Source organism: Salmo salar, chromosome 22 (assembly GCF_965601325.2).
Source record: "Salmo salar chromosome 22, fSalSal1, whole genome shotgun sequence".
In the NCBI taxonomy this organism is placed as follows: Eukaryota; Metazoa; Chordata; class Actinopteri; order Salmoniformes; family Salmonidae; genus Salmo; species Salmo salar.
The window spans coordinates 49,816,820-49,830,499 of NC_138312.1; the positions used below are offsets into that span (position 1 = coordinate 49,816,820).

Here is a 13,680-nt window from a genome sequence, read left to right on the forward strand (position 1 = left end):
ATAGATATGACCTAGTATAGATATGATCTAGTAGAGATATGACCTAGTATAGATATGAACTAGTAGAGATATGAACTAGTAGAGATATGACCTTGTAGAGATATGATCTAGTAGAGATATGATCTAGTAGAGATATGATCTAGTAGAGATATGATCTAGTAGAGATATGATCTAGTAGAGATATGATCTAGTAGAGATATGATCAAGTAGAGATATGACCTCATATAGATATGATCTAGTATAGATATGATCAGGCAGAGACATGACCTAGCATAGATATGATCTAGTAGAGATATGACCTAGTAGAGATATGATCTAGTAGAGATATGAACTAGTAGAGATATGATCTAGTAGAGATATGATCTAGTAGAGATATGATCTAGTAGAGATATGTCTTAGTATAGATATGATGTAGTAGAGATAAGTCTTAGTATAGATATGATCGAGTAGAGATATGACCTAGTATAGATATGACCTAGTATAGATATGACCTAGTATAGATATGACCTAGTATAGATATGATCTAGTAGAGATATGATCTAGTAGAGATATGACCTAGTATAGATATGATCAAGTAGAGATATGCCCTAGTATAGATATGATCTAGTATATATATATGACCTAGTATAGATATGATCTAGTATATATATGATCTAGTAGAGATATGATCTAGTAGAGATATGATCTAGTAGAGATATGATCTAGTAGAGATATGATCTAGTACAGATATGTCTTAGTATAGATATGACCCAGGTGAGATATGATCTAGTAGAGATATGACCTAGCCTAAAGTACAGATATGATATAGTAGAGATATGACCGAGTAGAGATATGAGCTAGCCTAACCTGTTAGGGTTAGGGGGCAGTATTGACATGGCTGGATAAAAAACGTACCCGATTTAATCTGGTTACTACTCCTGCCCAGTAACTAGAATATGCATATAATTATTGGCTTTGGATAGAAAACACCCTAAAGTTTCTAAAACTGTTTGAATGGTGTCTGTGAGTATAACAGAACTCATATGGCAGGCAAAAACCTGAGAAGATTTCATGCAGGAAGTGGCCTGTCTGACAAGGTGTCGTTCTTCTTGTCTCTGTTTATTGAAGAGTGAGGATCTTAGCTGTCCCGTGACACTTCCTACGGCTGCCATAGGTTCTCAGAAGGCGGCAAAACGCTGAATCGTGGGTTTGCAGGCTCTGGCTGAAACAAAGTAGCGCGTTTGGGTAGTGGCTGGTTACAGTACTGTGAGACTCAGGCTCGTGCCCGCGTCAACCGAAAACTTTATTTTCTTTCCTCTGTTTAGCTAAATGGACATTCCCGGTCGGAATATTATCGCTTTTTTATGAGAAAAATGGCATAAAAATGGATTTTAAACAGCGGTTGACATGCTTCGAAGTACGGTAATGGAATATTTAGATTTTTTTTGTCACGAATTGCGCCATGCGCCAGACCCTGATTTACCATTTCGGATAGTGTCTGGGACGCACGAACAAAACGCCGCTATTCAGATATAACGATGGATTATTTTGGACCAAACCAACATTTGTTATTGAGGTAGCAGTCCTGGGAGTGCATTCTGACGAAGACAACAAAAGGTAATCAAACTTTTATAATAGTAAATCTGATATTGGTGAGTGCTAAACTTGCCGGGTGTCTAAATAGCTAGCCCGTGATTTTACATTTACATTTTAGTCATTTAGCAGACGCTCTTATCCAGAGCGACTTACAGTAGTGAATGCATACATTTCATAGAATTTCATACATTTTTTTTTCTGTGCTGGCCCCCCGTGGGAATCGAACCCACAACCCTGGTGTTGCAAACACCATGCTCTACCAACTGAGCTACAGGGAAGGCTATGGCTGGGCTATGTACTTAGAATATTGCAAAATGTGCTTTCACCGAAAAAGTTATTTTAAAATCGGACATATCGAGTGCATAGAGGAGTTCTGTATCTATAATTCTTAAAATAATTGTTATGCTTTTTGTGAACGTTTATCGTGAGTAATTTAGTAAATTGTTAGTGAATTCACCGGAAGTTTGCGGGGGTATGCTAGTTCTGAACGTCACATGCTAATGTAAAAAGCTGGTTTTTGATATAAATATGAACTTGATTGAACAAAACATGCATGTATTGTATAACATAATGTCCTAGGTGTGTCATCTGATGAAGATCATCAAAGGTTAGTGCTGCATTTAGCTGTCTTCTGGGTTTTTGTGACATTATATGCTAGCTTAAAAAATGGGTGTCTGATTATTTCTGGCTGGGTACTCTGCTGACATAATCTAATGTTTTGCTTTCGTTGTAAAGCCTTTTTGAAATCGGACAGTGTGGTTAGATTAACGAGAGTCTTGTCTTTAAAATGGTGTAAAATAGTCATATGTTTGAGAAATTGAAGTAATAGCATTTCTAAGGTATTTGAATAACGTGCCACGGGATTCCACTGGCTGTTACGTAGGTGGGACGAAATCGTCCCACTGGCCCTAGAGAAGTTAAGTATCAAAAGTAAAAGTACAATTATAAATCGTTTCATATTCCTTACATTAAGCAACTCCAACACTCAGACATCACTTACAAACAAAGCATGTGTGTTTAGTGAGTGTGCCAGATCAGAGGCAGTAGGATGACCAGGGATGTTCTCTTGATAAGTGAGTGAGAATTGGACCATTTTCCTGTCCTGCTAAGCATTCAAAATGTAACGATTTCTTTTGGATGTCAAGGAAAATGTATGGAGTAAAAAGTACATTATTTTCTTTAGGAATGTAGTGAAGTAAAAGTAAAAGTATCAAAAATATAAATGGTAAAGTAAAATACAGATACCCTAAAAAACGACTTAAGTAGTATTTTAAAGTATTTTTACTTAAGTACTTCTTAAGTACTTTACACCACTGAGAACAAAATGTGTGTGTGTGTGTATGTGATAACCAGAGATAAACTAAACAACGTGTGTTTTACTGACCCTGCAGTTACTCAGTTCCTCAGCGGTGAATATGATGTTCCCACACTTCTTTCCTGGGATCCCACTGGAGAGACAGACAGTTCAGGGAGAGGAAAGAAAGAAATACAAAAAATGATAAGTACTGGTTTCGGGTCCTGTGTGGGTGATTTGTGTACATAATTAGCTATTGTAATGCATGTGGAATGGATCTATTAGTGTGCCTCTCTGTACGCAATCATGTGTACATGGTATGGAAGGTCGAGACCATAGCTCACCTCATGTTAACAGTTGTGGTCTAAATAGTCAATCCTGATAACTTTACTACCACACCTTCAGACTCCAAATCAACAGGTCAGAAAACAGCCCATCACTCCACATTAGCACACCACATAATACACCCGGTGGAATAGGCCTGACCTCAGATCAGATTTTGGGATGATTCAATTATCTTTCATATAAACAGACGGGGGCAGTCCAGGGAGATTCTTCTCCTCCTCCACACATGTTCTGAATCCCAAATGGCACCTTATTCCCTATATAGTGCACTACTTTTTACCAGAGCCCATAGAGCCCATAAATAGGGAATATGGTGCAATATGGGACATTACCATTCAATCCAAGCAGACCAATTATATTTAGGGCCTATTGGAGTTTCTATCAAATGATGTATGAGGTGATCAGGGTAATTATAATGACATTAGATTGAAAAATAGAGGCTGGATGGGCTAGTGTTAACCTCTTGACGGTCGCCTAGGATAGGGGGAGCCACAGCGCATTTTGAAAAAAAATTGTGCCCATTTTAAATGGCCTACTACTCAAACTCAGAAGCTAGGATATGCATATAATTAATACTTGTGGATAGAAAACACCCTAAAGTTTCTAAAACTGTTTGAATGGTGTCTGTGAGTATAACAGGACTCATATGGCAGTCAAAACCCCGAGACAGATCGAAACAGGAAGTGGAATTCTGAATTGCGAACTCAACTTCATCACGTTGCCTATTAATCACACCGTGAGCTATGGTTCATTGAGCACTTCCTATTGCTTCCACTAGATGTCCCCAGTCTTTACAAAGTGATTTGAGTCTCCTACTGTGAAAACTGACAAAATTACACGCTGTGGAACGTGATCACACGGAGAGGGTCATCACCATTATGACGCCGGCGCCCCTGGTTACCCTCCCGTTTCGAAACGTTTTGAAACACAATGCAATCGTCCCCCTCGAATCATATTGGAGCTCTCGTTGAAAAAGGCCCTACAGATTTATGTTATACAACGTTTGACATGTTTGAAAGAACCTAAATAAGAAAAAAATGCATTTTGTTGAAAGAGTAGCCCTGCGCACGTCGGAACTTTTGGTGAAGCCTTCAGAACGCGCTAACAAGAACAAGCTATTGGGACGTAAAGGATTAACTTTTTCGAACAAAAATACATTTGTTGTGGACCTGGGATTCCTGGAAGTGCCTAAGGATGAAGATAATCAAAGGTAAGGGATTATTGACAGTAGTATACAAGACTAGATGTGATATGTGATTGTTCCAAGATGGCTAGCCTATTGCTATTGCTAGCCTATTGTTCTGAGTATCGCATCCCCTTTTATATCAAAGTGTGATTACCCAGTAAAGTTATTTTTAAATCTGGCATTACAGGTGCTTTCAAGAGATATTCATCTATAAATCTTAGAATGACAATATTACATTTTAAAAATGTTTTCGAATAGTAATTTAGTAAATTGTACCACTGTTTCACCGGATGCATTTGAGGGAAAATAGTTAGTCAACGTTACGCGCCGATGTAAAATTCTGTTTTTATATATAAATATGAACTTTATCGAACAAAAGAACGCATGTATTGTGTAACATGATGTCCTAGGAGTGTCATCTGATTAAGTTTGTAAAAGGTTAGTGCTGCATTTAGCTGTTTTTTGGTTATTTGTGATGCATGTGGTTGGTCGGAAAATGGCTATGTGGCTACTTTTACGATATACTCCTCTAACATAATCTAATGTTTTGCTTTTGCTGTAAAACCTTTTTGAAATCGGACAACGTGGTTCGATTCAGGAGAGGTGTATCTATAAAACGATATAATTTGAAAAAAAAAAATGAAAAAAAAAATTATTACATTTTGTTATGCTAATGGTGATATGATTTTTCGCTGGATGTAGGCCGCACAGGGATTGAGGGGAATCCCTATTTAACAAGGGGACAGCTTTTACATTTCTGGTACCGCTATTGATCAATTTGTTGTGAGCCATGGTTTGGGAACAGTTTCATTAGACGTGTGTCAACGACAGAGAGAGGATAGAAGCATCAGGTTTCTCTTCCCAAGAAGATCATTTATATAGAAAAACAATTCACAATGCTTGACCTTTTAATGGCATCAGACCAAGGCTCTGCAAGATTTCAGTTCGTTTCTGTGGATGGTTTGTCCTCTGACAAATCAATTGTACGTTTCGGTGTTCCTCAAGGTTCTGTTTTAGGACCATTGTTGTTTTCACTATATATTCTACCTCTTGGTGATGTCATCCGGAAACACAATGTCAACTTTCACTGCTATGCGGACGGCACACAGCTGTACATTTCGATGAAACATGGTGAAGCCCCAAAATTGCCTACCCTGGAAGCCTGTGTTTCAGACATAAGGAAGTGGATGGCGGCAAATGTTTAACTTTTAAACTCAGACAGACAGATGCTAGTTCTAAGTCCCAAGAAACAAAGAGATCTGCTGTTGGATATGATAATTAATCCTGAAGGTTGTTCAGTCGTCTCAAATAAAACTGTGAAGAACCTCTGCTTTACTCTGGACCCTGATCTCTCTTTTGACGAATATATCAAGAATATTTCAAGGACAGTTTTTTTCCATTCTTGTAAAATTGCAAATATCAGAAACATTTTGTCTAAAAACGATGCAAGAAAAACTAATTCATACTTTTGTCACTCCTAGATTAGACTACTGCAATGCTCTACTCTCCGGCTACCCGGATAAAGCACTAAATACACTTCAGTTAGTGCTAAACACGGCTGCTAGAATCTTGACTTGAACCAAACAATTTTATCATATTACTCCAGTGCTAGCCTCTGGCTTCCTGTTAAGGCTAGGGCTGATTTTAAGGTTTTACCGCTAACCTACAAAGCATTACATGGGCTTGCTCCTACCTATCGCTCTGATTTGATCCTGCCGTACATACCTACACGTACAGTACGGTCACAAGACGCAGCCCTCCTTATAGTCCCTAGAATTTCAAAGCAAACTGAAGGCTCATCTCTTCAGTAGGTCCTATGACTGAGTGTAGTCGGGCCCAGGTGAATGGCAAGGCACTGGAGCGACGAACCGCCCTTGCTGTCTCTGCCTGGCCAGCTCCCCTCTCTCCATTGGGATTCTCTGCCTCTGACAGTATTGCGGGGGCTGAGTCACTGGCTTACTAGTGCTCTTCCATGCCGTCCCTAGGAGGTGTGTCACTTGAGTGTGTTGAGTCACTGACGTGATCTTCCTGTCCGGTTCTGCGCCCCCTCCGGCTCGTGCGGTGGAGGAGATCTTTGTGGGCTATACTCAGCCTTGTCTTAGGGTAGTAAGTTGGTTGATATCCCTCGTCGGACGGGGCCACAGTGTCCCCTGACCCCCCCGTCTCAGCCTCCAGTATCTATGCAGCAATAGTCTATGTGTCGGGGGTCAGTCTGTTATATCTCGTGTAATTCTCCTGTCTTATCTGGTGTCGTGAGTGAATTTAAATATGATCCCTCTAATTCTCTCTCTCTCCCTCCCCTCCCAGAGGACCTGAGCCCTAGGTCCATGTCTCAGGACTACCTGACCTGATGACTGACGACCTGATGGCTGTCCCCAGTCCACCTGGTCGTGCTGCTGCTCCAGTCTTCTGCCTGTGGCTATGGAATCCTGACCTGCTTACCGGACGTACTACCTTGTCCCGGACCTGCTGTTTTCAATTCTCTCTCTCTCTACCGCACCTGCTGTCTCGACCCTTGAATGCTTGGCTATGAAAAGCCAACTGAGATTTACTCCTGAGGTACTGACCTGTGGCACACTCTACAACACTGTGATTATTATTTGACCCTGCTGGTCATCTATGAACGTTTGAACATCTTGAAGAACAATCTGGCCTTAATGGCCATGTACTCTTATAATCTCCACTCGGCACAGCCACCCCTCAGAACCTGGTTCCTCTGTAGGTTTCTTTCTAGGTTCCCGCCTTTCTAGGGAGTTTTTCCTAGCCACCGTGCTTCTACATCTGCATTGCTTGCTGTTTGGGGTTTTAGACTGGGTTTCTGTATAGCACTTTGTGACATCAGCTGATGTAAAAAAGGCTTTATAAATATATTTGATTGATTGATATTTATTTTGGCATGAATCTGCTTCCATGAGATTGTTGAGTAACAATGGTTGACACAACATTCAGAATCAGAACAAGTTGACAGACGGTCAAATCCATCATGTAATCAAATGATTTTCTCCATCCACTTGGCATTCCATTATACATATTCTAAGAGGGGCTATAGGATGATTAACACGCTTGCTGTGAGATCTAAGGGTGTTGTCGTAAATACCTTTGCCACACACACACCTGTCGGGTTGACAGCCTCTTTACAAGGCTGTCCACAATGCTTACAAAGCCCTCACAACTTCTCTACCCAGGATTCCAGGTCTTCTGTATTCTCTGCTAAGCCACTGTGACAGCCTGATTACTTCACAAGGGCACACTCAGATTTGGTTGCTGTCAGAAAATACACCTTAACACCCTTGGTTCTGTTAAACACACATATAAGTACAAACCCGCACATACACACACACGCGCACACACACAAACAAACACACACACACACACCCTCTACCTCCTCCACCTCTTTGTAAGTACAGTCACGCCGGCATTGTGATGAGAGGCAGGTAAAAACTCAGACAGCAGCCATCCAAACCATAATTCATTCACGTGATATTATTTCTTTTAAATCATATTATTTCTTTTAAATCATTTTTGCCTCCTTCCACCCTTCCTCGTTAACAAGAAGCCCTAATGTTGATGATATATGAGCTGCCTCGCGTCTCGACTTCTAATGACTTCCACATGTAGCATGTTAACATGAGACCTTCATTTGACATTCAACACGTCCCAATTCTCCACCCCTCTCCCGAAGCGTGCACTTGAATATTCACTCCCTGTCATGGATTTAAGTATTGGCTAGTGGGATTTTTCCACCATTGCAAGTGCACACTTCTGGAAAAATGAGGAGAATCAAGACATAGCCAGTCTCTCGCCACCAGGCCCAATTCAAACACTACCTGGAAGGCTGGATGTCTCTATTGATGCCTTGTGAAAATGGTTTCATCCAGGGGTGCAACTTTGGATAAAAAAAAGTGGTGGACATAACTTTTAAACTTTTTTTAATTTTAAATCCAGTCGGATAAACACTCCAAACAGCCTACCTCACCGCTCAGAGGCATCCGCATGGTCCTAAATCACAGAGTTGCCTTGTTTTGTATCACATTCCAATGATAAAACTGGGGGGGACAAAAATTGCGCCCCTGGTTTCATCTCAGGGATATATTGTAGAACTGCAGCACAGCAGGTAATAGAGATGGTCAATATGACTGAAGTCAATACGTCAATGTCATTTTAGCAAGCCATGTCACCAACCATCTCAGATTGTTCTGAAATCATATCTGTAGATAGAAACTGATAAGATTAGCATTCTTGAAACATAATTTTGTTGAGATATAATTTGATTGCACCCAAATTGGCCATTTTGATAGGATTCATATTATCTTCCATAAATACATTACCAAACATCCAATTCGGACTATAATTCTTCCTAATAATGAGTAAGACATGAGGAATCCCCCCCCAAAATATCAGTTCTGTATGTCTGATAAGTAGTATGGAGCTGCAGCTTGGAGTATTGTTTCTTCAACCTTTGTAATGTATTCCCTGGGAATCTGGTGATAGTTTCCTTCTAACTTTTATTTGCAACTTTGGGTAGAAAACCAATTGCTTTTGCTAATGATTAAAATAAATTGTGTGATCATTCTCACAATTAAAGCCCTCCATGAAAGCAATTCAGTTTGTCCACCTCTTAGACAAACCATTAGGCTACAGCAGTTCTAATGGTTTCAATGTTATGGTCTCTAATGGTCTTTAACGGTAAAAGTCCCACCATTTTTTGACTATTCAAGGAATTGAAGCATTAGGTTGCTAGGAGAAGGACAAACTGAATTGCTTTCATGGAGGACTGGCTTGACTACACAATTGACCACACTATTTATTTTCATCATGAGGAAAAGCTATTTGTTTTCTACCCAAAGTTGTAAAGAAAACGTTGTGTTCCATTTAATTAACACAAGAGACCAGCAAAATGGATAAAGGGTGTGGTGGCAGTAGCAGGAACAGCGGCATCTAGTGGTTAAAACCTGGTACTTTCACACCTATTTATGGTCAAGAATGCAAGGGACTTTAACCTGTTGGGGCTAGGGGGCAGTATTCTCACGGCCGGATAAAAAACGTACCCGATTTAACCCTTTAACGCGTGAGTTCCAAATATCTCTAACGGTCGCCCCAGCGTGAGTTTTTTTATGCACGTGATGTTCCAACGTTCTCTCCATTCCAGGATGTGATTGTTACATAAACAACAACACTGAATGGCTCAGAGTGGGAGTGAGAGGTTACCGTGATTGACTACCTAAACGTGCAACTTGTATCAATAAATCACTATCAGAAAATGTTTTGTGTGGTATTATTGATATATTTACTATTTTATTTACGTTTTTCAATTACCCGTGATAAATCATGCGTTCCGATTTTTGCATAAATTGTAAAGGGCGCATAGTATGTGTGTAAAATAATGTTTTGAAGGTTGTACTGATTATGATGAGCTAAGCTAATTCCAGCTTTGTGTATGGAGCCATGTTTGTTGACATACAATACATTCTGGGTTTCACTTGATCGTCTGTCACACCAAAGATGCTATAACAAAATGAGGTGAGTAAGGGTTCACTCATTTTTTGAGAACTTCAGGAAGTGAATGTGGGATGTGAATGATGGTAGACCACACCCCTTCAACAATTCATCTCGTCTTCTCTTATTATCTTCGGTTTCTGTGAGGTAAAAAAGCATGGCTGCGCGCTGAAACTAATCGTCGGATTTCTTTCGATTTCTAGAAAGTGTTTTACTCAATTATTTTGATCAACGGTGAGCTCACCCGTGATGTGATTAATTGTACATAGTAATTGCTATTAGCTAATTCATAGTGTAGTTTATGTCAGCCGAGAGTTAGAAAATATGACCGCTTGTGCTGCGTCAATCTTTCCTCAGCGCTAGGACAAATGTAGCCTACATTTTTCCGGTTAGGATGATTGTGTTATGCTATAGATACTTCTGTGAATATCTGAACATTGCATCCAAAAATAAACTGCTCACATTCTGGACATAACTTTGTAAGGACTGTGTTTGTGTAAATAGTTTCTGAAAAAAGTGTGGCCAGCTCAAATGTTGATTGTTGCGTCATTCGAAACTGGCCGTTCTAAATGAGCGTTCTAAATGAGTGTTCTAATCACACGGGGTGTGATCGTACACTTCAGGGACCACTGTAGAACGATCACACCCCGTGTGATGGTACGTGTGAAAGGGTTAAACTGGTTACTACTCTTGCCCAGAAACGAGAATATGCATATAATTAGTAGATTTGGATAGAAAACACTCTGACGGTTCTAAAACTGTTTGAATGGTGTCTGTGAGTATAACAGAACTCATATGGCAGGCCAAAACCTGAGAAGATTCCATACAGGAAGTGCCCTGTCTGACAATTTGTTGTCCTTCTGTTGCATCTCTATCGAAAATACAGCATATGTGCTGTAACGTGACACTTTCTAAAGCTCCCATTGGCTCTCTAAAGCCGCCAGAAAGTGGAATGGGGTGTCTGTTGTCTCTGGGCAAAGAACAGCAACAGAGTTTGTAAGTGGTCATCCTGGGGACAGTGAGACTGAGATGCGCGTTCACGAGACTTCTCAATTTTTTTTCTTTCAGCCTTTGAATGAATACAACGTTGCCCGGTTGGAATATTATCGCTATTTTATGAGAAAAATAGCATATAAATTGATTTTAAACAGCGTTTGACATGCTTCTAAGTACGGTAGTGGAATATTTCGCATTTTTTTGTCACGAAATGCGCTCGCGCGTTACCCTTCGGATAGTGACCTGAACGCACAAACAAAACGGAGCTATTTGAATATAACTATGGATTATTTGGAACCAAAACAACATTTGTTGTTGAAGTAGAAGTCCTGGGAGTGCATTCTGATGAAGAACAGCAAAGGTAATCCAATTTTTCTAATAGTAATTCTGAGTTTAGTGAGCCCCAAACTTGGTGGGTGTCAAAATAGCTAGCCGTGATGGCCGAGCTATGTACTCAGAATATTGCAAAATGTGCTTTCGCCGAAAAGCTATTTTAAAATCTGACACCGCGATTGCTTAAAGGAGTTCTGTATCTATAATTCTTAAAATAATTGTTATGTATTTTGTGAACGTTTATCATGAGTAATTTAGTAAATTCACCGGAAGTTTTCGGTGGGTATGCTAGTTCTGAACATCACATGCTAATGTAAAAAGCTGATTTTTGATATAAATATGAACTTGATTGAACAAAACATGCATGTACTGTATAACATAATGTCCTAGGAGTGTCATCTGATGAAGATCATCAAAGGTTAGTGCTGCATTTAGCTGTGGTTTTGGTTTTTGTGACACATATGCTTGCTTTGAAAATGGCTGTGTGATTATTTTTTGCATAATCTAATGTTTTGCTTTCGCTGTAAAGCCTTTTTGAAATCGGACAATGTGGTTAGATTAACGAGAGTCTTGTCTTTAAAATGGTGTAAAATAGTCATATGTTTGAGAAATTGAAGTTAAAGCATTTTTTAGGTATTTGTATTTCGGCCACGCGATTCCATTGGCTGTTGACTAGGGTGGGACGCAAACGTCCCACCTAGCCCATAGAAGTTAATGGCTTATTTCTCTGAACAGGGGAAGAAAACCATCACCAGATTCCCAGGGAATACATTACAAACGATGAAGAAACAATACTCCAAGCAGCAGCTCCATACTACTTGTCAGACATACATAACTGATACTGTATACTGGTTGTTCTTTTAAAATAATTTTGTATAATTTTATTGGATCATCATGTCTTACTCATTGTTAGGAAGAACTATGATCCAAATCGGATGTTATGTACTATATTTATTGAAGATTATATGAATCATATTAACTAAAATGGCCAGTTTGGCAGCAATCAATTAGCTTAATTTCTCAGAGATCAAAATAATATTTCAACAAAATAATGTTTCAGGAATTCTAATCTCACCTGTTTCTAACTACAGAAATGATTTCCAAACAATCTGAGATGGTGAGTGTCTTGTACCTTTTCAGGTGGAATGACTCAGGAATGTCATAGTGTGTGAAGTGCATTTCTAGTTGCCAGTGTGTGTGTGTGAAAGTGTGTGTTTCCAGCAGTCTCCACGCACACACACCGTTGTCCTCCCACTGCCTGCTGAGGTTCCCCTCTCTCTCCCACACACACACACACACACACACACACACACACACACACACACACACACACACACACACACACACACACACACACACACACACCACACAGGCTCCATACTGAGTCACATTGCTAAAACTGCTGTGTAGATGAATGTTATGTATTTTATTCATCCTCCACAGCTTTACAGTGGGGTTCCCCCACCCTGTCAGCAGGTACTTAGTTAAAATAGCTGGGCTACAGCACGTTGGCGGGACCCCTGACTGTCACTGTTGTATAATACCAGTTAATTTACCCTATTCCCTGTCCTTACATGACAGAACTATTGCAACCATTATAATCCAGAACTTGATTGTAGACTAGATCTCCAACACAATCAATACAGGCCCATTAACTAATACACGAAACAGATTGTAAGGTTTGATTCTTGTCTGACCATCCATCAATCATCTAAACAGGGGGAGAATACAAAGTTAGAGGCTATACATAACCTTTGCCTCTGGGGCTTCTGTTGAGCCAAAAGGGGTGCCTATCTGTACATGGACAGAATATTGTCCAGAAATGTGTATGAACCATACAGGCATCACTCAAGCCGACGTTTGAGGTCAACAATTAGCAACTCAACTTTTGTAACAAAACAAAACTTATTTCAGAAGTGAGAATCCAAAGACGATATATGTCTTTGTCTGGGTTTTGCTTTTGATTCTCAGTTTATGGGGGCATGTCCCTCCTTCCTCTATGAAAAGACTAGAGTCAGTGGGAGTTGAAGAAGAGAAATCCTTCATTACAAATAGGCATCCAATATTCATGACCATTGACTAAACACATTTGAAATAGTTACCAATAGAATATCTCAATTTTAAAGTAGCTAACAGGATTCATCAAAAATAATTTACAAAACTAGACTTTGATCTGATACATACTATACAGTGCCTTCAGAAATTATTCACACCCCTTGACTTATTACACGTTTTGTTGTGTTACAAGATGGGATTAAAATGGATTTAATTGCCATTTTTTGTCAATGATCTACACAAAATACTCTGTCATGTCAAAGGGACGAATAATTCTAACATTATTTTTTTATCATAAAAAATGTTACTTTATTATACCTTGCTTCCATGAGTATTCAACCATTTGAGTAAATACATGTTTAAAATCACCTTTAGCAGCGATTACAGCTGTGAGTCTTTC

At 39.6% G+C, this 13,680-nt stretch overlaps 1 protein-coding gene across 1 annotated transcript in view; it reads right to left on the reverse strand.

Moving 5' to 3' along the window:
• Nucleotides 1-13,680, reverse strand: part of LOC106583634 (copine-9) — a 137,483-nt gene that overhangs the window by 36,026 nt on the left and 87,777 nt on the right. The window contains exon 8 of the mRNA XM_014168038.3: nt 2,960-3,023. Within this exon, the coding sequence (XP_014023513.3) occupies nt 2,960-3,023 (64 nt within the window). The remainder of the gene's footprint in view (nt 1-2,959; nt 3,024-13,680) is intronic.